This window comes from Panthera onca, chromosome F2, assembly GCF_046562875.1.
Source record: "Panthera onca isolate mPanOnc1 chromosome F2, mPanOnc1 haplotype 2, whole genome shotgun sequence".
Classification (NCBI taxonomy): domain Eukaryota; kingdom Metazoa; phylum Chordata; class Mammalia; order Carnivora; family Felidae; genus Panthera; species Panthera onca.
The window spans coordinates 33179744-33205328 of record NC_138356.1 but is presented as its reverse complement, the minus strand read 5'-3'; the positions used below and the strand labels follow the sequence as shown (position 1 = coordinate 33205328).

Below are 25585 nucleotides of genomic sequence, written 5' to 3'. Positions count from 1 at the left end.
CAATATATTAATTAATCCAATCAATGTAAAAGAATCAAATTTCCCTAACAAAGAATTTCATACTGTTTTCAAAATCAAAATTGAGATATGTTGGTTTTAGGAAATATACAAAAATAAAGTACAGTGTTATGGGATGAACTATGTTCTTCCCAAAGATTTGTTGCAGTACCTGTGAATGTGACGTTATTTGGAAATAGATCTCTGCAGATGTATCCAAGATGAAGTCATTTAGGGTAAGTCCTAATCCAATATGATTAGTGTCCTCACACGTAGAGAAGAGACACAGACACAAAGACGCAGAGGAGGACACCAAAATACAGTGAAGGCAGAGATTTGAGTGGTGTGGCTCATCACAGAATGCCAAGGACTGCCGGTGTACCAGAAACTAAGAGCAAGGAATGGAACAGATTTGTCCTCTAGAAATTCCAGAGACAGGGCACAGCCCTGCTGACACCTTGATTTTAGATTTCCAGCCTCCAAATATCTGTTGTTTTAAACCATGCAGTTTATAATAATTTATAACAGACGCCCTAGGAAACTAATACACAAAGAAAGACCAAAATATAGGGGCACCTGGGTGGCTCAGTCTGCTGAGTGTCCAACTCTTGATTTTGGCTCAGGTCGTGATCTCAGGCTCCTGGGATCGAGCCCTGCATCGGGCTCCATGATGAGAGTCTGCTTGTGATTCTCTCTTTCTCTCTCTCTCTCTGTGCCTTTCCTCCCCTCTGTCTCTCTGCTCCTCTCCACCATTCATTTGCACTCTTTCTCAAATAATTAAAAATAAAATAAAATAAAGTAAAATAAAATAAAATAAAATAAAATAAAATAAAATAAAGTAAAATAAAATAAAATATAATAAATGGATATATGGGGGAAATGTGAACCAAAAGAAAGCCTTAGCAGTAAAGGATAAAAGCATCAGACAAATCAGAATTAAAAGCTCAAAAATAGTAAATGGGATATTATATAAATGTAACAGTTATAATTCTCCAAGAGGTTATAGAGAGCCAGTACAGAAAAGGCCACAGACTCAAGAGATTATACTTTGGAACCAGATGCTCTAGAACCTGGCTGTAGTTCTTGGTTCTGTTATTGAATGGCTCTGTGGCTTTAGGGATATTACTTAACTTTTCTATGCCTCATTTTCCACATCTACAAAATGAGAATGATGGTAATACTTCATTTATAGGGCACTTATAAGAAATGAATGAATATATGTAAAATTAATATTTTAAAATGAATTAATATATGCAAATTAATATGTGTTAATGTGTGATTGAACAATAGTTGTTATAACCACCAAAAAAGTGTTAGCTATTATTCTTTTTCCTGTTACTAATGTAAAACACTATATAAAAACCACCCAAGCAATGTGGGTTATAAAACCAAACCTCAAGAAAAGAAAAAACTTTATAAAGTCACTATCATGGTAGAGGAATTTAAATAGTCACTCTCAGAATTTGACATAATTTTCCACAAAAGAGCAAGTCTAGAGAGGACTGGTTAATACGATCAACAAGGTAAAACACACACTCTGGTCTATCCGAAAAGTAGAAAATATATTCTACATTTCATTTAGAACATCTGATTATTATGGAACCAAAAGAAGCTCTTATAAGATCTTCAAAAAAGATTTTTATAATCCCCATGCTCTCTCCATGATCCAAGAAAACCATAAATCAAAAAATAAAAATGCCAAAAAACAATGGAACAATGTCAATATTAAGATACCGACTTCCAAGCAACTTTTGGACACGACTCCTCTTCTCTGCAACAGTAAGGTGCATAGCAATCAAGTGGCTGAGTCCCACGTAGTTGTGCTTGCCCAAGAATGGCCACCAGCTAGTGGTTCCAAAGCATTAGTGGTAGCATCTCCTCAGGGAAGATTTAGAAATATGTAATTGTATGTAAAGTCATTACAAAGACTGAGGAGTACTATTGGCATTTAGGGTTTGGGGGTCAAGACTGCTAAAGTTCAACAAAGCTCAGAATACTCTCACACAGTGTAGAACTTCCATGATCAAAGTGCCAATAAAGCCCCCACTGATAAACACCGTTTTAAAAGTGACTACGAGGCAACAGTGACTGCAGATGCTTAAGATACGTGTATTTGAAATTAAATTAGTATGACCATAGTAAAAAAGTCTTCTATAAAGCTAGCAGGCAATTCAAAGTTCAATTTTTTACAGCAAGAACCAAATTCAAGAATTTTCTTTGCTTTTGACAATAATATGAGAGCATATAAGACTGTTTAGAGATTGCTGCAGAAACTAATTTTTCTTTTACTACTAAGACTCAAAAAGAGTATTCGTATTTATCCCCAGAATAGATAAATCGATAAATGAGTACATAGGGAACTGTAAATCAATTTAATTTGTTATTTAGATTATATTAGCTAAGTCAGATTCTGAGCAAAACACACTTGAGTCATTTACCAGAAGCATTAGTGCTTCTGGCAACTATGTTTTTGCACGTTCTCATGTAAAAAAATATTTCAACAATGTTCTTTCTTAGTACTTGTGATGGTACTAAGGTAAAAGCAATGTTCTTTTTTTTTTAAATTTTTTTTAACGTTTATTTATTTTTGAGACAGAGAGAGACAGAGCATGAACAGGGGAGGAGCAGAGAGAGAGGGAGACACAGAATCTGAAACAGGCTCCAGGCTCCGAGCTGTCAGCACAGAGCCTGACGCGGGGCTCGAACTCACGGGACCGTGAGATCATGACCTGAGCCGAAGTCGGACGCCCAACCGACCAAGTCACCCAGGCGCCCCGGTAAAAGCAATGTTCTATAGTAGATGGGATGTGGGGAGGAAAATGAAGAGACATGGGTTCTAGTCTAGGCTACGTGATCTTCTCTGTGTTTACCCATCAATTTAAAATTGGGATAATAGTATTTGCCTTACTTGTCCGAAGATGTTGGGATGCAGAACAACTACAAAGTCACCATAATGGCCTGCCACGCTACTCTGGAACTTTCCCTCTCTCTACCTCTCTCTTATTTCCAGCCTACATTTTCCTTCCCTCATGCTGCTGAGCCACATTGGTTTCCCTGGTGTTCCTTGACTGTTAACCTAAGGTCTCAACACTGATATTCCTCTGCCCACAATGCTCTGTCTCTGAGAGCTTCAGGCTCACCCCCTCACTTCCCTCCTTGCATCAGGTCTCTGTTCTAATGCCACTTTTTTCAGAGAGGTAGTCATAGACCATCCTGTGACACTTTCTCTTTTGCTTTATATTACTTTATCCTTTGACATAGCAGTGATCTGTGTAACATTTCATATTCTAATTTGTTTGCTTACTGTCTGCCTCTTCTCTGCTACAAAGTAACCCCAAAGAATGCAAGAAATTTTCTTATCTTTTCTTCTGAATAATATTCTAATAACAAATTAGAGTTTTTCTGAATCCCTCTGTATAAAAATTTAGCAGCGTGTTTAGTCAGAAAGCTTGTATCTCTACTTTTCACTAATTCATGTGAAGTTACATAAACCTTATTATATTTTTTGTGACATAATATATGCTTTCAGACACCATAATGATTTAGAATAGTATGGCAAGTTACATTTTTAACATCTCTGTTATATCATTTGCCTATCTTTATTATCCCAGTGCTCAAATATTCAAAGCATGCACTAATTTTGTATACTACTTCTCTGAAAGGTAGTATATGCACTCTCGTTTGAATTTTTTTTTTCTTCCCTAAAAGCGACATGTTATATTTCAGGACTGTAATATGTCACAAACCAGATGGGCTGAGAGCATGTTATTTGCTCTGATAAAAGTTTTCAAACTGGTCCTGGGTTTTTGTTATTCATGCTTATGTCTGTCTCCCCTACTGAAATGTAGCCTGAGGGAAAGCCGAGTCCATTTCTTATCCATTATATATTTCCCTAATACTTTGTGCACAGCAGAAACTCCATGATTATTAATTTATTGTACATAGGCATTCATGCAAATGATGAGCAACCCCTCCCTTTTTGAAACATAAGTAAAATAAGGAAGGTTACTTACATTTGGAGCCTGATGAAGATGACCCACTGACGGTAGATCTTGATCCCCCTTTCATGGAAAAGACTCCTTTACCCCTGCGAGTCGCTGTGACGGCCACTCTGGGACGCTTCAGTGGAATTACTGCACGGGGAGGTGGGGGCACACGCCCATGGTAATCAAATAACCTTCACAAAACACAAGCATGGCTGAGAGTTGGTTTATGCCTAAGTGTTCTATCAAACGTGTGAAATGATTAAGAAAATGGCCTTGTAAAAAGTGTCAGTAAATGTTTCTGTTATCGTTGTTCACACACAGGTGTTTATTGGAAGTTTCGTTTTTCACTAAAGAGATAGGACGCTGATATAGTCTGTGCATTCTAGACATTAGAATCTGATCCTCCAATATGAACTCATCTTTAAAGTGTGACAGGTCAAGGAACTTTGCTCCAATGGTACCGTGCAATTTGTTGAAACTATGCTAAACTTTGTTCCCGAGTATTTCTTTGCTTCATTTAACAGATTTACCCTTCTTAGAATAGAAATCTTCCTCTTACACATCAACACTTATTAGCACAGTAGCTTGAAAAGAGGGAAAGATCATGCAGAATCAGGAACAAAGCAAAGGAAATTATTGTTCCATCATAACACAGCTCATAAGGAAAATCATTTTGAAGTAACTCTAGATTAAAGAGACCAGCTGTGAGAGACAAATCAACATGGTGCCATACCTGTCTCTAAGGACTTTTTAAGTAACAAAAGATCCCCGGACTGTACAAACAAGGAGACTGAGTTTAAATAAAATGGCACTAGCAAGAGGACAAAATTTTGTTGACTAGAGAGTCCTTGTGGAAATACGTATTGGGATATCTTTTTATTATTCTGACCAGTTGCTAGACATGCAAATTGAGACTAGTGATATTTGTATAGTAAGCTGTTGAAAATTTCTCTAACCAAAAAAAAGTAAAAATCCTAGAAGCTTTTACTAAAAAGTGAAAAAATGATATTCACCACAATCAATGCATTTCCACTAAACAATGAAAGGAATAAAAGTATGAGAGTATTTACTCATTTATATACATATGTAATGCATAGATTCAAAAACTTCATATTCTTCATACTGCATACTTAAAAACAGCAAATTTTTACATACTTAGCACATGTGAGAAGTGTAAAAAGTCAGGGAAAAACATGAGGATGTATTAGTCATTCCTTTACCAGTGAACAAGATGTGTTACTATTTATCCGCTAGAATGGACTTAGAATGATCATTGATATTACTTTATTGTGATACCACTATATGGATTATATTCTCATAACTGCTTTAAAACAGTCAGTAAGAATAATCTAATATGGAAGTCAGAAGTGAATTTCTATAATACGAAGGAAAAAATTTCTACAACAGGTTATTTTATAACATTACATCTTATTTACGTATACAGATGAATCCCTTTTTAGAAAATAATATATGAAATATAATAAAAATTAAGATAGGCGGGTGTCCAAATATTCACTCAGAAACATTGAAAACTCTGATACTATGGGGGCAAAAAAGTAGTATATAAACCACACTCAAAGCAGAACTTAGTCCTGTGAATGTCTCCCGCATTAGACAGCTAAAGTGTTCAAAAACTATTTGGAAGCATGCTGGGGAGAAACTAAGAGATGTCTGGAAAGGAAAAGAAATGGAATGAGACAGAGTTCAAGAGAGGTGCCATCCTCTGTGAATAAGCAAAGTCCATTAGAACCGAAGAACTGCTAGCAAAGAATGGGTCATGGAGGTCAGCACATTATAGTTTACTTCAAAGGGAAGCGTCAGGATGAAGCTGAAAAGGGTTATGAATATCATCCATACCACTGGGGGCTGGAAAATCAAAAGGGTCAACTAAGCCTGCCCCTCATTTCAATCACAAAACAAGGACCACATCACTTATTTATAAGTTGAATTCACAGAGCACCTTAAGCTAGTGAACCAAAATATGAAGGCACTTTTTAGGAGCTCTAACACCCAACACTGTCGAGGGGAAAAAATACGGCAATTGACTCATCTCTTCCAGGATAGATGCTGCTGCTTCAGATGAGGGGCAGCCTGTTTTGGAAGGACCATCTCCCCTGGCCATGAAAGTGCAATTTAGCTGGTTCATTAATTAAGCTGATCTATAAATTGGGTTAAGAAAATTTCTAAAGCACAACTAAACTATGCAACAATGGAAGAACGCTATAATGAAAATGCAGGCCAAGTAAAGCCACCATAGCCACCACTACTCCAGTTACAACGTAATTGAAGAATATTTTACAGGAAAGTGAAACAAATGATTATCACTATTTCTATTGCTTCCCCTGACCAAGGATTGCAAAGCCTCCAGTGTTGGCCAGGCCTAATCTCATGTTGAGAAAACAGAGCTGCATTTGTTCATTGTATTTGTGACATACTTTTAGTATGTCACATACTCAGTATGTGTTTAGAAACATACTCAGAAACATACTCAGTATGCATGGTGCCCTTTGCCATCAATTCCTATAAGAGCATAACCCTCGATGAGTTGCTTCAAAGGGCAATAACTCCTTTCTCGTTAAGAAGTAGGGAAAGTTTTACCAATTCTTTCTGCTATTCTGATGGGAAGATGTGCAATATCAGAACTTAAATTTTGACAAGGGATATGTAACAACAACAAATTTAACAACAACAACAAAAGCTAAAGAAGGGTATGGACACTTCACATGTCAGTATAATTTTGAATTTACAAAATTTAATGAAGCTGAGGAGTTTCTTAATTTTCATTGGCTACACTTGCTTTTTCAGAAATAAAAGGAAAGAAGATTGGATATTGTCCGAAGGCACAAAAACATAACAAGAGAAGGATGGGAAGTGGGGGCAGATTTTCTAGGATTCAAGATGGGATGCAGGGGTTCTTCTAAATGCAGACAGAAGTAGGTGAAAGCTAACTCATTGGCTTTCTCATCAGAATTCTGTTTATAGCCAATCTAAGAAATTTTGCCTTTACAAGGTATTAGATTAGCAAATATTGTGGAGACCATGGAAATAGTCCACTTAGAATTACAGACTGACAGCAAAGATCACAAATGCAAGAGAATTAAATAGAATCTAAATTTCAAAGGTCAGTTAAAAGCTTAAAACTTTTTCCTCTCACTTGTTTTGTTCCTTCAATTGTTAGAATTATTTACCCTCTCTTTTTCTTTAATCGTTCTTCGGTTTCCCTAATATGCATAGAATACTGTTTTCCCTCTAATATTTATTGGGCAAATAGATAATTATTTATAGTGAAGCCAAACACATAATTTTTCCTTCTTCAATGTCTACCTTAAAATAAGAACCCTAAAAGACCTACTCTCGAGCAGAATAAAATAAATGTAACCAGATTTTAATAAAAACAACCCATTAATGAAATTTGAGGATTTAGTTTCCTTTATTTAATAAACATACCTACTTTTCATGTGGTCATTTCTTGTTTTGCATTTTGTTTGCTTTAAGAGTATCTGAGATATGTAATTTTATTACCCAGTAAAAGATAAAAACTGGTAAAGAATCTTAATATTTATACACCTGATAAAAATAAACATAGCTTGTTTCTAAGAAGGATATAGATATTAGCTATTAAAAATTAGCTGTGTGGGGTACCTGGATGGCTCAGTGGGTTGAGCATCTGACTTTGGCTCAGGTCATGATCTCACAGTTCATGGGTTTGAGCCCCACACCCGGCTCTGAGCTGACAGCTTGGAGCCTGCTTCAGATTCTCTGTCTCACTCTCTCTCTGCCCCTCTCCCACTCATGCTCTCTGCCTCTCAAAAATAAAGAAATGTAAATAAATAAATATAACTAACTAACTAAATAAATAAATAAATAAAAATTAGTTGTGTTTTGGACAAAGGCAATTTAAACGCATAGTGACATATAAAATGAGTGTAATTTTGAATGTTTGTTTTAATTAAAACCTTGTTAGTATTAAGCTTTAATAATAATAAAGCAGAATTTTTGAAAAAATACATGAAAAAAACATAACTCCCAACATCATACTCTAAAAGCACTATCATTTTCTAAATATTTTCCACAGGTATCCTTATTTTTCACATAGTTGAGAACCTAATCTATGCATGGTCATGTATTCTGGCTAATTCTCCTTGGTTTATATTAAAAACATTTCTCAAGCCTGCTATGTGGTCTTCCTAATGTTTATTTTAATTGCTGTGGTGCATTTTCTCAAGTAGACATACCATCTTCTAATAATCATTACCTGAGAAACTTTGACTTATGTTTATTTTTCACTAATGTGATTTTAAAATTTAAAAAAATGTAATATTTGCATAATATTTTGTCACTGAACACTAAATTTTAATTTTAGATAAGTTATTTAGATAGATAGTTTTCAAGAATTGGTAATTATCTGTTTTTTTTTTTTTTTTCTAAATTTCCTTCATGAGAAGAGTTGTTCATTTTAATTACTTGTGAATCAAAAGTTAATGTGGCTAATGCTAACAAAAATATGTGGTGTGGACTAAGGGCTCAAAAACTAGGCTGCCTAGGGTCAAAACCTGAGAACAAGTTCAGAGCCATGACCTCACTGGGGCTTTTTAGCATATGTGAAAATCAGTAACCAGAGCATCAGAGATCTTCCTCTGTGTCTTGATTCAACCTTAAACCCTCCTCTTCAGCATGCTTAAGTTCTGATAGTTGTATAGTCTACAAAATCAGATTAAGGTGCCTCTTTATTTTTCAGAAGGGATATATTTGAAATCCACGTGAATGATTCTTATAGCTTATAGTTATATTTATTTTCTATACTGCTTGAACTACTCAAAATTCATAAAATCTGTCTATAATTTCCACCCGACTTCAAGTAAGCCTTTGGTTACAACTGAATCCACAGAGAATTTTCAAAGGCACGCTCCACTGGAGACCAGTAAATGAATAACTTCTGTTGTTTTTCTGTTATTGAAATTTTCTAAGATTGTCAGTGAAGTTGTCTCCCTGGATCTTGGACATGATTTTAAAGGCAAGGTGGTTGATGGGGAACCTGGTGGCACAGTCAGTTAAGCATCTGACTTCAGCTCAGGTCATGATCTCACGGTTGGTGAGTTTGAGCCCCGAATCCATAGGGCTCTACTCTGACAGCTCAGAGCCTGGGGCCAGTTTCAGATTCTGTATCTTCCTCTCTGTCCCTCCCCTGCTCATGCTCTGTCTCTCTCTCTTGAAAATAAATAAACATTAAAAAAAAATTTTAAAGGCAAGGTGGTTGAAATCCTGAGTGGTCTTTTTTGCAATTTTTTTTTTTTGCCTTATATTAATACAATCTTTATCTTTTGCACAACTCTGCTATCTGCTATATTTTGTATACAGCTTTGGGTAATGAAAAAGTTAATATATTCAAACAGCAGTTGTGAGGTTATAAGTGAGTAAAATGATTCTCTTATTTAATGCTTATAATTCTGTAATGTGGCTATTGTTAGGTCATTTTGCCCATGAAGAAAACTTGAAAAAGAAGTGATGAAGTGACTTGGCTAAGTTTAAACAGTCAGCACATGCACAACTAGGCCTGAAATTCATGCCTTCTTACTCCGAATCATACCCTTTGTCAAGTGTACCATGCTGTTATCTCCAAATGTTTTAAGTGGTATAATATTCTATTGGATGGTAATTTAAACTTGCATGATGAAACATATATTGCCTCTTGCTAATATGTTTTCCCAATATTTGAGAATATATACTGTGCTCTATAATCAATAACCTCAACAACTGCAACTTGAGGTGGAGTTTTTTCATTAATGACAACTGTAATAGCTTCTCTTCTGTTAAGATACACAAGGTCAAAATTGTGCCAGAGTTGAACAATGCCTATTTCACATCATTTAATATGTGTACATGTTTTTTATATGGTAAAGCACTTCAGGCATTTCTTTTCCTCTATTAACAGAAACTTACTCATCCTGGAGGTTATAAATGGCTCAGTGTTGTTCCTGATACTACTGAAAAAGGATTGGATTAACACTGCTAATATCTCAGAAATGGAAAACATTCCTTGGGGGGATTCAATACAATTTTAAATGTATGTATCTCTTTTTACTTAACTTGGAAGGGCATAAATATTTATCTTTAGTTTTAATACCATGTAATGTCCTTCATTTAGAGTCAGACTTGACCTTTTAGAAGAAAATGCCATCTATTGTTGTAAATTATTGAGCAATGCTTTGTGTAATATAAAAAAGTTTAGGGGCGCCTGGGTGGCTCAGTCGGTTGAGTGTCTGACTTCAGCTCAGGTCATGATCTCACGGTCCGTGAGTTCGAGCCCTGCGTTGGGCTCTGTGCTGACAGCTTAGAGCCTGGAGCCTGCTTCGGATTCTGTGTCTCCCTCTCTCTGCCTCTACCTCACTCATGCTCTGTCTCTCTCTCTGTCAAAAATAAAGAAACATTAAAAAAATTTTTTTTTAAGTTTAGAATAATCACTCAAGTCTATTATTTAGTGATAATCTTCATGATCCTCGAAGCCATGAACAGACACTCATTTAGTCTTTAGAAAAGTTACTGCTGGGCCAACTTATCAGAACAATGACAATACAATGGCGCTTTATGTAAAGCAGTTTTCTAAGCTGAAACTATCTAAGGGTTGAAAATCCCCAGTCACATTAAAATCCCCAAACCTGGCAGAAAACGGATAACAATAGGATGTGGATGTATGTCAGAGACTAAGCTATTATCTCTCAGCTTCAGACCCACCTTTAACCACAGTTGGAGTTGGGACTCTGCCAACTACATTTCCGTGGGGGCCAGCTGGCTCCTTGCTGGGTTTAGCCCACTCAGTCACTACTCAGATGACTCCAGTTTAAGTGATTTTGCAACACATGCAGGACAGTCCCTTCACCTTCCCTTAAGAAGGTCTAGGTTTCAAACCCCAAGTTCCCCCTCTGGGTTCAGATAAAGCAGCACCAGTTGAGCAGAGTTTCTGCTCTGTAACTCCCCTTTTCTACATTAAATTTTGATAATCCCCAACCTCATCCTCTGTTTTCCCAAACTTGGAGTTGGTAGCTGCTTCCTGTAGTGGCTAACTCCATTACACCACAGTGTTTTCTTTTTGCTTTTTCAGTTCCTTAATACCTAGTTAGAAAGTTTTTACATACAATTATCCCTGTTACATGTAACTAAGTGATTTCTGTTTTCAGAACCAAAAACAAGGCCGCTTGGGGTTAAAGGAAATAGCTGAGGGTCCTCTCTCTGCAAGTAAGTGTGTTTAGCTCCAACCAGAATGCGCTGGGAGCAGGAAAAGGGAAAACCATAAAACAGAATAATCTGGAGTCATCACAATAGACTGTTTTGGACCAACTGACCCACCAGTTTATTTCTCACAGGGACGATGCTACATGAATATCAGTCAGAGAAATGCATTCATTATTATTGTTAATGGTTACTGTTAACAATTATTAGTAGTTAACATTGATTACGCAGTAAAAATATACCAAGCATAATGCTGATCATTATACATATGTTATTTCATTTAATCCTCAGAACAATCTTATGATGCAGAAATTAATTTCTTGCTCACATTGTGGATGAAACAACATATTTTGTAGTATTAAATAACTTGCCCAAGTTTGCACCACTAGTAAAAAGAGAAAAAAAATTAACCACAAATTCAAGCAGAGTGTAATTTATGAGAGATTACTGTGGATAAAATTGTTAACACTTTGTAAGCTATTTATATTGTCCAGCCTCTCCATTCTGTTTTCCTTTCATGAGAATCTATTTTCACAGGGAACTCCTGACTCGATCCACTAGTGGCAAATGCTTATATCTTTCTTAGCCAAGTGTGAGAAATGGAAAATAAACTAATAAGAGCACAGATTGCTTAGATAGTCAGTTAGCAACACAACAATACTGATCTTTTGCGCACTTATAAGCCAAACAGGTTTTATATAAGACAAACAAATTATTTTGGGAATTGTTCAGGGTTAGCTTTTTTGTGTAGTGGAGAGCCATCTGAAAGCTTCAAGCTCTGTAACTATTTGGCTGATTAAGGCTCTTGCTCTGTGGCAGGTAAGGATAGATTTATCTATCATCTCTATCTCTATCTATCTATTTATGTATCATCTAGCTAATGATTTTTATTGAGCCATTTTAAGCAGAAATTCTTAAAAAAATTTTTTTTTGACATTTATTCATTTTTGAGAGACACAGAGAGACAAAACATGAGTGGGGGAGGGGCAGAGAGAGGGAGACACAGAATCTGAAGCAGGTTCCAGGATTTGAGATGTTAGCACAGAGCCCGATGTAGGGCTCAAACCCACGGACTGCGAGATCATGACCTGAACTGAAGTAGGATGCTTAACCGACTGAGCCACCCAGGTGCCCCTAAGCAGAAATTCTTTAAATGTAGAAGGATGCCACAATATTGAAAACATTCGAGAGATTACAATTCTAAAACGGTTTTATACTGACAGATTAAAACACAATGTACGTTAATTGAAAACTTTATTCATAGCAATTAAGACATTGTTCTACATCCTGAAAAAAAGCTGTATTAGAAGATGTCTTTAGCATTGTCAAAAACTAAAATTTTCAAATGGTATGCAGACTATTGAAATGTTATCTTTCCTTAATAGTAAATGGGATTTTTTAATACTGCCAGACCTTCAGGTCATTTTGAGGACAAGTTATTATAAACTATTTAGTATTTAAAATAAAATACTATATTTTATAGAAATTATAAAGATCCTTTGAGAAAATTATCATTTAAGATTCATATTTTGTCATAAAGGCATCACTAGTGAAATAACTTGCTTAACTGAGCAGCTGAACATAGTGGTTATGAAGGTAGGATTGTGGGTCCTATTTCCCTTTAGGTAAGGCTGTCTCCTTTTATTTAACTCTGAATTGTTCTCCTTCTGTTTTGCATATTCACACAGTTAGTTATTGAATCTAAAGGAATAGTTTATGATTGTAGTTTTGTCATGAATTTACTCTATGATCTTGGGAAAACCAAAGTCTCTCTAAACAAAGGAGATGAATTAATACAAATTGGGTATCCAGTATGTTTGAGACTTAATGATAGTGCCTGAGGATACAATAATAAGAAAAACTGGGCATCTTTCCTGCCTTCATGGAGGAAGAGAGGCAGACATAAATCAAATACTGTCACCACAAAGAAACGCAACAGTAAAAACCAGAAGTGCTGTGAAGGAACAATACTGGGCGCTGAGAGAGGCCCACAGAGGAACCTAATTTAGTCTGAGAGTGGTGTTCATGCTGAGATCTGAGGGATGAAGTCAGGTTAACTAGATGGCAGAGGGAGGTATGAGGAGAAGGAGCAGCACAGAGGAAGGTGTTGGGGTGGGAGGGTCCATGGTGTTCTTGTGGAACTGAAAAAGGAGCCGTGTGGCTAGAGCAAAAAGAACAAGGCGCTCCCAAGGGATGGTGACATTTCTTCCCTATTTAAAATGTCCATTACAAACTCTTGTTCTAAATGCAAAACTATTTTGCATTTTTATACCTTGGGATTTTTTGTTATTTTGTTTGACTAGAACTTACAATTAACAGCTTCAAAGATATTTACCTCGTTTGTGTGTGTGTGTGATCTAATGACCTATGTACAGTCGGCCCTTGCTCTGTGTGTCTCTGAATTTCCATGACCAATATTTAGTTAAATAACACCAGTCTCCACATAGCACAAATCAAATTTCAGTTACCACAATATACTAACTGTGAGTAATTTCATACAGTCTGAACTTTGCTGCTGGTTTTTCAGTCCACAAATCACTGTAAATAACAGATGTGCATCACGATCAGTGATCAGTTACATCACTTCATTCAAAGTCCGTCTGGTTGTGGTGCATCTGTTATTCAGTTCACACACAGACAGTAACCGTGTAGTTGTATTGTCTCCTTGTTGCCCGTGACAAACCCATGTGGCACTTGACAAAAACGGACACTCCAAAGAGGAAATGCAAAAGATGAAAATGCAGCAAAGAACAGAGGAAGGATAGCACTGGAAATGAAACAAAATTAGATGTAATGGAGAAGTCGAGTAGGAATAGCTGAGTGAGGATTGTTGACACTCTTCTATTGGAGAGACTCTAGATATCGAGCCTGGGGACCTTATTAAAGCAAACATATTGACATAAATGAGGAAAATTGTTGTCAAGTGGTAAAAAGGGATGAGGATGCCCCAGAAAAAGTGACAGTCGCAAAAGAACTACACACTGAAGAACTCTCAGAGATGGTTCACAATACTGATATACTGCTGACGTTGGTCCAGCCTGAAAAAAGAATATGACAACTCACCAAGGCACAAGAGGTGTGCTAGTTCCGTGCTGTAAGTTGTATGAGAAAGCAAGCACGGTTCAAACTACTTTTGACAGGGCTTTTTTACAAAGAAGTAAAACACGTTAATTCTCATTTTTTACTGTTTTAAATTATAGTGCACTTAAAGCTATTTTACTGTGTTTCCCTATAATTTATAACCAACAGTAGGAGAGTCTGTAATGTTTTTACATTTTTAGACCTCATGGAAAATTCTGTTTTTTCCACTGGTTATTAACATCACTTGGTATGGTTTCCTTTATGGTCCAACACTACTATGCAAAGCAAGAACTGTCTGTAATTTTATTGCATCTAACCAATACAGCATTGCAATGTGTCAGATGAAAGCAGATGTATTTTGGAAGGTTGGAGTCATTTTCTGAGTTTACCAAACTCTCAGTCTTGAAGAATTCTAAGTCAACAACAGAACCGGAAAACAGCATTGGTTAATTAAATTTTTGGAATGTTATTCAAATATTCAATAACTGAATTTTAGGCTTAAGAACCTCTGAAGTCCTAAAAGTCCAAGATGCACTAGGCTTCAGTAAGCACAATGAAAATAGGAAAATCTGCCTATATTATACTTCTTGGGACTTAAAAGAATTTTCTTTATTTCAAATATCAGTCAAGAATATCTAGGAATGAAATGTGCAAAACAGTTAAAAGATCATTTAAACCAAGAGGAAACAAGAATGAAAAATTTACATACCGATTGTAGAAATCTTCTCTGTAGTAATCATAGTCAAAGACATAACCACTAAGGAGGGAAACAAAAAATTAGTTGACACTTGCTCAACCACACTCATTCTGGCATAAAGTTATGAGGTTATTACTAGAAATTTGTTACTTTTTAAATACTTAGTTCTCAATGTAATTATGTTTCCAAAGGGTTTTACAAGACAATGTCCAATTGGATACACTGCCAACTCAAATTATTGTATGTCTGGCAATGCAAAGACTAACAATGGTATGCATGGTTTGGGATGGAAGATGAGAGCAGGTAGCAAAACAAAATTTGCTAATATTTGTAATTAAATATGAATGAAGGCCTTTTTCCAGACCAGATACAACATAGTTATCATTTTCTTCCTAAGGTATGTACAAAGAGGCTAACTAATGAACAAAAGGTATGGAAAGGAAAGGCTTAATGACTCACTGACTATAAGAATGCTAAGTAGAAATGTCGTTTTTTTTAGAAATTTAGCATTTTTTCATCCTATTTTTATTTAAAAATTTTTTAATTTCTCATTTTTTTTTGGAGAGAGGACAAGTATGCATAGGGGAGGGGCTGAGGGAGAGGGAGAGAGAGAATTGAAAGCAGGCTCCATTCCCAGCCCTGAGCCTGATGGGGGCTCCACAGGGCCTCCACAATGACAATGATGTGGGTTCCATGCAGGGTTCAAGGTGAGGCTAGACTTGGGGCTCAATCTCATGACCATGAGATAATGGCCTGAGCTGAAATCAAGAGTAGAACGCTAAACTGACAAGCCACCCATGTGCCCCTTTATTTTCACTCTAAAAACTTATGATTCAATCCACAGAGAAAAAAATCCACCTTGGCTGAATCTTGCCAACAATACCTTAATATTTTAGAATATATAAATAGCAATAAGTATATTTCAGTGAAAAGATTAAGTTTCTTAAAGGAATACATCATAAAACTGCTCTTATCTACTTGTATAACTGTTGGAATTTACAAAGCCCTTTACATGCATTATTTTCTTTAATTTTAGTACTCAGAACAACTCGGTTGGATACTGTAACTAGAAGAAGCTAAGGTGCAAAGGACCTAAGTGATGTGTTCAAATTCTTTTTGCTAGTAAGTGACGGAGCTGAGACTGGAGAAGGCTCCTGAATCCATGTCTGAAGCATTTTTCCATCTCACTGTACAACCCTCCCCCACCTGCAAGAAATTTAAACTCACGATGAACGAAGTATCTATACTATAAGGGAATGATGATTTTTAACGTTTATTTATTAATTTTTTATTGGCATGAAACATACATAACAACATTTACCATTCTGACCATTTTAAGCCTACAATTCAGTGGCATTAAGTACATTCACAATGTTGTTTAAAGATCACACAATCCATTTCCAGGAATTTTTCATTATCCCCAAAAGAAATTCTGTACCCATTGAGCATTCTGTCGCTCCCCATCCCCCAGTCCCCTCAAACCCTGGTAATCTCATCCTACTTTCTGTCTCTGAATTTGCCTCTTTTAAGTACCTCATATAAGTGGAATCATACAATATCTGTTCTTCTTAGACTGTTTTTTTCAGTTAGCATATTATTTTCAAGGTTTATCCCTATTGTACCATACATGAGAATTTCAATCATTTTTTTTTTAAGTTTATTTATTTATGTTGAGAGAGACAGACAGACAGCACAAGCAGGAGCGGGGCAAAGAGAGAGGGAGATAGAGGATCTGAAGTGGGCTCGGTGCTGAGAGCAGAGAGTCCGATGCAAGACTCGAACTCATGAACCACGAGATCATGACCTGAGCCAAAGTCAGACACTTAACTGACTGAGCCGCCCAGGCACAAGAATTTCATTCCTTTTTATCACTGAATATAATACTGTGTGTACACACACACACACACACACACACACACATCACTTTTTGTTTACTCATCTGTTGATAGACATTTGAGGGGTTTCCACCTCTTGGCTGTTGTGAATAGAGTAGTATGAACACTTTGTGCAAGCATTTGTTAGAGTCCCTACTTTCATCCCTTTGGGATACATGTAACTAGACTGGAATTGTTGGATCATAAAGTAATTTTATGTTTAACTTTTTGAGGAGCCACCATGAGACAGGCAAGTAATTTTATATTTCCCAATTGATCCATTTAACAATCCTTTATTTTGTAACTATTTTTTTTTTAATCAGGAACATTGAAAGAACGTATTAAGAAGCACTTGTTATTCCTGGTTTTAGAGATAAAGGTGTTTATATCTTTTTACACTCACTGCATAGCGGGGAAAAGCTGGATATAGCATACCAGGCCTATTAGAGTTAGTTCTGCCTCTAACACTGTCTAACGGAACATGGTGAGTTTGAACTCAAGTTCTGAAATGCAAAGTGCAGATGTACTCTCAGTGAGTGTCTGGATGGAGGGCGATGGTCAGGCCAATGCGGCTGCATTGTTATGCAAAACAAGGAGGTCATGGAGACTATTGTCTAAAGAGAAAAATAGCCACTTTCCTCTGACAGTCACAGATTGTTAAGGTAGTAGTGCTTTATGCTTCAGTTTGTTTTGCTGATTTCGCTGGTGTAGACAAAACTATGATGTTAAGAGATTTTAAAGACCACCTATTGGCTACCACCAATCCCTACTGTGTAAAGTTCACCTCAAAACCTTTCTGATACAGCAGTGCGTATGCCTCTTTCACTGCAATTTACTCGCTTCTGTGGAAACAAGGCATATGATGACACTGGATCCAAACACGTGTCTGGAAGTCTCAAAGTTTAAAGTTATGCTACTTCAACTCACATTTGTCATGAGTAACCATCATATTTTCGTATGTTTATTTTTAAGAATATCTTGGTAGATCTGTAGTTCTTACTCATCTTGTAACTGGAAGTTTGTATTCTTTGACTAATATCTTTCCATTTCCTCTACCCACCCCCAACCCCCCAGTCTCTGGTAACCACCATTCTACTCTGTTTCTATGAGTTAGGCTTTTTCAGATTCCACATGTAAGTAGTATCACACACTATCCTTCTATGCCTGATTTATGTCACTTTGCATAATGCCCTCAAGGCCCATCCATGTTGTCTTCAAATGGCAGGATTTCCTTCTTTCTTATTGTTGAACACACACACACACACACACACACACACACACACACACACTACACCTTCTTTATTCATTTTTCTGTTGATGGACACATAAGAACTAACTAGTAATTGGGTGCCTGGGTGGCTCAGTCGTTAAGTATCTGACTTCAGTTCACGTTATGATTTCATGGTTCGTAAGTTCAAGTCCCACATTAGGTGAGCTCAATCCCCGCCTCAGATGAGCTTAAGCCCCACTTTGGGTAAAAAAAAATCCGTGAGCCCTGCTTCGGGCGAGCCCTTCTTCTCAGTCTCTCTCTCTCCCTCTCTCTCTCTCTCTCTCTCTCTCTCTGCCCCTCAGTCACTTGCACCCTATCTCTCTCTCTCTCTCTCTCTCAAAAAAAAAAAAAAAGGAGCTAGTAATTGTGTGATGTGATGGAGAAGTTGGCTCATGCTTGGTGGTAATCATTTTGCAATATATTAAGTGTATCCAATCAACACATTGTGTATACCTTAAACTTGCACAACATTATATGTCAATTATATTTCAATAAAGCTGGGAAAAAAGGAATATGCTGGTAGAATACAAATGTATGCATAAAAGCATTTGTGTTTATATAACACAAATGTGTTTATATATTGTGTTTATATAACACAAATGAGGGTCCCAACAGCCAAAGCACAGAAAAAAAAGATTATCATTTTAAGAGACTTATCTAGATTTTGTTTAGAAACACAGCATCTGGAGAAGAAAACATTCTACTTATTGAAGCCTTATTCTTTGTATTTTAACATACATAATGTTATTTAATCTTAACAACAATCTATAAGATGTAGAGTATTATTCCAGTTTTACAGGACGCTGAGGTCTAGAGAATATATATATATATATATATATATATATATATATATATATATATTTTTTTTTTTTTTTTTAATATGAAATTTATTGTCAGATTGGTTTACATACAACACCCAGTGCTCATCCCAACAGGTGCCCTCCTCAGTACCCCTCACCCACCCTCCCCTCCCTCCCATCCCCCATCAATCCTCAGTTTGTTCTCTGTTTTTAAGAGTCTCTTATGGTTTGGCTCCCTCCTTCTCTAACCCTCTCTAACCCTCCCCCATGTTCTTCTGTTAAGTTTCTCAGGATCCACATAGGAGTGAAAACATACGGCATCTGTCTTTCTCTGTATGACTTATTTCACTTAGCATCACACTCTCCAGTTCTATCCATGTTGCTACAAAAGGCCATATTTCATAGAGAATATTAAATACCTTAGATAACACAGGTCAAGTATTCTAGTAAAGCATATTCATTCATGTGCTCATTTATCAAAATTTGATTAAGGACATGTGTGTCAGGAACTGTACTTGGCACTTAGGTTTACAAGCAAACGGGTCACCTGCGTGGCTCAGTCAGTTAAGCGTCTGACTTCAGCTCAGGTCATGATGTCACAGTTGATGAGTTCAAGCCCTGCATCGGGCTCTGTGCTGACAGCTCAGATTTTAGAGCCTGTTTTGGATTCTGTGTCTCCCTCTCTCTCTGTTTCTCTCCCTCTCTCTCAAAAATAAAAAATAAACATTTAAGAAAAGAGAAGCAAGGTAGGAGCCTAACTTTGGTAAGCGCCAATTAGCAAACACAGATGACTTTATGATATTGATCCATCTCCCTTCTATTGCCACTAGCTCACCCTGCATCTCACAAACTCCCCTGCATCGTGTTTCAGCAGAACTGAGTTCAACCTCTGTCCTCTATTTAGAGAGTCCTGAATACAGTCTTTCTGTGCCTGTCTAATTTGTGTGTTGCATTTTTTTTTTCTTTGACAGTGGTGGAGACAGATAAAAAGCTTAGAAGAAAACCATTTTACATTGGAAATACTCGGAAGTAAATGAATGGGATAGAGAAAGACAGAAGGGGAGAACTATTTAAAGAGATGAATCAAGCCTGGCCTCTCTGAGGGGGTGATATACAACTGGAGGCTTGAAGGATGAGAAAGGTCCTATGAAGAGCCAGGAGAGAAAAGGGACAGAGGGAACAGAAGGCACAAAGGGCACAGGTCAGGAAAAACCCTGATGGACTCAATGAAGCCAGAGGGTCAGTCCAGGGCTACTGTTATTACTCAGACAAGAACAGACACTGTCCTCAGCAACACTGCAGCAGAAAACATGGAGAGGGGTCAACAGGTTCAGGACACGTTTTGGAGGCAGACTCAAGTGGATTTCTCACTGAGTCAGTGTCAGAAATTGGGCAGACTCCGTTATCTTTCTCAACCTGGGAAAGATTGGGAGGAAGAGGCTCTAGAGGAAAATCTTGAGTTCGGTTTTGGACAAGATAGCATTTGGATGCTTCTGATTCAATCAAGAAACACTTTCATGGGTGATTGATGAGTCTTACTGAGGTGAACCCCAAAGAGAGGGCTTGCTGGGAAAGTGAGTCCAGGAGTTATGAGCATGCTGATGGCAATAAGACCATTAACAAGGTGAGATCTTTAGGAGTGAGCATAGAGAGAGAGGAAATGGAGGTCGCTCTTGGGGATCGTAGAATTGTAGAGGTCAGGGAAAAGGAATAAAAGCAAAATAGTTTGGTCAGATGTTGACAGGAGACAGAGTTTGAAACTATGAAAGCTCTGAGTCTGGGCCCCGGCTTGCCACTGACTTTGTATGACATCTGTGCTAGTTTGCTAGCTGGCCATAACAAAACACCACACACTAGGAGGCTTAAAGAACAAAAATTTATTTTCTCACAATTCTGGGGGCTAAGAATTCAAGGTCAAGGTGTCAACAGGTTTGATTTCCTCTGAGTCCCCTTAAAAAAATTTTTTTTTATGTTTGTTTATTTTTGAAAGAGAGAGACAGAGAGACAGAGCACGAGTGGGGGGTGGGGGAGAGCAGGGAGAGACAGACTCCGAAGCAGGCTCTAGGCTCTGAGCTATCAGCACAGAGCCCGACACGGGGCTCAAACTCACGGACCAGGAGATCATGACCTGAGCTGAAGTCGGACACTTAACTGACTGAGACACCAGGCACCCCAAGACCACTTTTTTTTTTAAAGTTTATGTATTTTGAGAGAGAGAGAGAGAGAGAGAGAGAGAGAGAGTGAGTGTGAACTGGGGAGGGACAGAGAGAAAAGGAGAGAGATGGGGGAAGGAGGGGCAGAAAGAAAGGGAGGAGAGAATGCTAAGAATGCTCCCCACACTGCCAGTGCAGGGCCCAATTCATGAATCTTGACATCATGACCTGAGCTGAGATCAAGAATCGGAAGGTTAATCTGAGCCACCAAAGCGCCTCATGAGGCCACTTTCTTTACTTGGCAGATGGCTACCTTCTTGTCTCCGCATGTGGTCGTCCCTCTGTCTGTGTTGTCTGAGTCCTAATTTCTTCTTCTTATAAGAATACCTGTCATATTGGATTAAGGTCCACCAATATGACCTCATTTTAACTTTAACACTTCTTTAAAGACTACCTCCCAATATAGTCACATTTTGAGGAACTGTGGATTAGGGTTTCAACAGGTGAATTTTGGGGGAATGAATTAGCTCATAGCAACATTGAACAATCTATTTAATCTTTGCAAACTGCAACTGCAAAATGGAGTAGCACAGTTTCTAGTGACAATTTTTAATCATTTTTCATAGAGCTGATATTTAAACCCAAGTTTATCTGAATTGGAAGTTGGTGATTTTTCTTATTGTGTCATGTTGCATTAGATATTTGTTAACTTAATAAACTTAATAATGGTAATGCTTTAGCATATATAACTATTTATCTTCAGATGTTGAAGAGAGCATTTTAAAGATTTATGAACATGATGATGAGAACACTTAAAGATACACAAATTCATCTTAATTTTTATATATGTCTCCTCGCTCTTTTTAAACTCCCCAAGTGCCAACTATGACATATGGACCAATTAATAAATATGCTATTAATGGGGATGACAATGATGATTCCACTCATGTGTCTCATACCATTAGGAAATACTTCAATAATTTAACAGCCTTCTGGAAGTTTAAAAATGCATGAGAAAAAAGAAATCATTTTTATCTTTCTTAGCTGCTGCTTAACTTATCTTGTCCAATCTGCTTATTTTTTGTTCATTCCTGACTGCTAAGACATATTTGCAAGAACAAGTGGTAGCTGAGCATCCTGACTGTTTGATCTCCAAGTCCCACCGTCTGCCATCAGGAACTCAATTTTACCTGTCAAAGTTCAAAATGAAATGAAATGCACAAACAGACCTGTCTTGGTAATCATGACAAGCCTGTTTTTGTCTTAATGGTTTGGGCTTTTAGCAGAAATGTCATGGCTGTAGTTGGTTCAGGTCATAGGCTGCAAAATCAAGCTGGCTTTCCAAGGAAGAAAAAGAGATGCAAAGCGGTGAAAAGAGATAACCACAGGGCAAGTCTGATTTGTGACAATTATGCTTCCCCAGTTTTCCTGCCACTAGCTCCTTATATTTTCTTTCCCCTTCCCCAGCTTTGTCTTTCTTAAAAATCCCTTCCTTTTCTTTCTGTGTGAAACTCTATTTGAAATTAGTTGTCAAAAAATGGCATTTCCAGAAGTCATGTTCAGGTTTTTAAGGTGTTTTATGTATTCTGGGATTTTATTGCCGGGAAAGACTTGTCTTTCAAGTTAAAAAAAGATAGTCTTTCCTTTCCTCATAAATGGTTATGTTCATGAGATAATTTTCTTTTCTCTTCCTTTTCCCTTTTTTTTCTGGTTTTTGTTTGTTTGTTTTTGTTTTTAAAGGTAGAAATTTTGCAACTTGCATTGTAGGAGCTTTGTATGACAATCTGGTTCTTAGCCTACTGAAAACAAAATGGTCATAAATTACATGTTTTAGGCAGTTTCTAAAAAGGAACTAAGTCAAGGAAATGTCAAGCCTTCTGTTGTTTAAAGGCGTGGTCACTGGCAAGGGGCAGGTACTTGACTTTTAAAAAAGTGAAATGACAGTTTGAATATTTCACACAAATAAATAGTGCATATTTAAAAATTTTTAAATCTGGTACACTTCTATGACTTTTATCCTACTTTTCAATGTGTACCTTTGTTCTACCTGCTCAGATTCCCTCAAAACTTAATGAGAAACTGAAATTAGTAATTGTTTAGAGTTGCACACTCACAATCTTTATTTTATTACTGAAGATTAAATGACACCAAATAGCTTCCCTGAAATTTAATTTAAACTTTTTCATTTATAGAAGAAGAAATCACAACTCATTAGGATTTGCAATATATGAGATCAATTTTATCTAATCCCTTTAAATTCATAAAACCAGCTTCCTCTGACTAGACTAATACACAAAAGTATTTCTTTTTATTTTCCATTGCAGAACTTCATTAAAATATAATCTGAAGAAAATGAATAAACTTCCTAGCACAAGGAGGGAGCTTTTTAATGGTTTCATTACAGACATCCTGCCAATAGTAACTACTACTGGAACCTTCTCAATTGCTATATCTGGCTTCCCAAATTAAATGGAATAATCAATTGCTGAGTATTTTAAGTCAGGCACAATATTGGGAGTTGTGAATAAGAATATCTGCAGAACATGGCTTCTAACTTCAAGGAATGTCAATCTAAGTGTAAGGGATTAGACAAATATACATATGAATATAATTTAAGCAGAATTAGAAAAAAATGCCAAAATAGAGATTAAAACTTCTATGAAGCTTATAGACAGAAGAAATAGGATGTGGTTGGTGGGACACAGATATCAAGCAAGGCTTTAGAAAATGATGGCATTTGAATTGGTCTTTGTAAAGGTTAGGAATTTGACAAGTGAATGTTCAAAAGGAGGCCATTCCAGAAGGTCAAGAATTGGTGGTAGGAAAACGTGGAATAAGTTTGTAAAACAGTGTGTTTTTATTACTCTATGTCATTAGCACAACTTTTCTTCAGAGTACCTGTGGAAGTCATCAATGCAGAGGTCATGATGTAGGCTAACTGACTGAATTTCTGGAGCATACTTCTCCATGGTTAAGATTGTTGGTATAAGTATCCTCAGAGGTACCTATAGGATCCTATTTCTAACTTGTCATCAAATCTGGTGTAGGTTTCCAAATGCCAGAGAATATACAGTTGAACAGATTTATAAACTTTGTCAAGATAATATGTATGTGGCCAAAAATCTGTCTATTTTCTTTTAGGGAATACACAAAAATTTAATTTTACTTTGGAGTGTGTGTGTGTGTGTGTGTGTGTATGTGTGTAATGGATAGACACACACACATACATTAAAAATTCAAAAACAGTGAAAGAAGCTACTTAGTCTAAGTTTCAATGACAAAATACTTGATTTACTACCAAGGACTCTGGAATTGAGGGAGGAGGTGAGTGGGAACCTAAAGAATTGTGACACATTCATTGAGTTCCTTAATTGGGGATCAGACCTGGGAGCTTAGCAAGATGCAGTAACTAAGAAATTGAAAAGATGAAAACAATCCAGCCAGCTCAGGTATGAGTTCTGGTCTTTTAGACGATGGAGTCAAGCTCCCTGTTTCACACACTTAATGGATAATTACTTTAATTAAAGCAGGTGAAGAGAGTGCATTCTGGGAACAAGAGAGAAAAAGGAGGAGAAAAAGAATTATTTTTCTGTGTTTTGGCTGAGTTAACACAGGGATTGGGATTTTGGAAGTATCGTCCTGAATGGGGCGTGCTTGCTGCCTTTCTCTATGCCTGGTTCTGCTTACACATGAAATTCCAAAATTGTGTTTAGTTTTTGCTTTTGTCTTCTGGTCTAGAATAAATGAAAAGAAAATGATTCTTTTTAATTAATAATTACTTGATAAAGCTATAATGAAATGAAAATTTACTTTTTTGCAAACAGCATGACATACCTAGTAAGAGAGCTATAACTGTGAAGGCAAGAGAATGAAGAATCTAGCTATTGAGAAGGTCTGGCCTACAGATAAATAGTCTTTCCTGGACCACTGAAATGATCTCCAAACTGGTATTTCTGGTCCCAAGGATATCTACATCTTTGCCCATGATATACACTGCTAGTGACTTGAAAGCAACCTTTTTACAAAATATCAAAAATAAAGCAACAACAAAAACTCTTCAATTATTCCCTGTGGCCTACAAGGTAATGTTCAGACTCTTTAGTATTCAGTGTTCTCCGAAACACAGATCCTTCTTCAATATTCTCTAATAATTCATTCAACTACTCTTTCAACCATTCAGCATTTCTCAACACATACTCTTGTTGCAGAGAAACATTCCTTGTGGCCATAGGGAGACATTCTCGTGTCTCTACACAGTCTTCTGTATTATCCCAACTGGTTGCTCAACAGTTTCCAATTACAGGTTTTTGCTCAAACTCTCCATCTGTCAACATGTTATATCTTCTTTCAGTTGCATATTATCCATTCTTAAAGGCCAAACTCAAGCCCCACATCTTCCCCAAGTATAAAGTCTGTGGGGTTACACTGAATTCCATGTATTGTGCTATTCCTTGATTATAGTCTTTTTGAATTGACACTTAATTCTTGCTTGTCAGCTCT

At 36.9% G+C, this 25585-nt stretch overlaps 1 protein-coding gene across 7 annotated transcripts in view; it reads right to left on the bottom strand.

Annotated features, from left to right (window-relative positions):
• Positions 1-25585, bottom strand: part of RALYL (RALY RNA binding protein like) — a 708596-nt gene that overhangs the window by 81738 nt on the left and 601273 nt on the right. For all 7 annotated transcript variants that reach the window (XM_060610811.3, XM_060610815.3, XM_060610814.3 and 4 more), the window contains 2 exons: positions 15001-15048; positions 4011-4174 (listed from right to left, as the gene is read on the bottom strand). In XM_060610811.3, coding sequence (XP_060466794.1) covers positions 4011-4174; positions 15001-15048 — 212 coding nt within the window. The remainder of the gene's footprint in view (positions 1-4010; positions 4175-15000; positions 15049-25585) is intronic.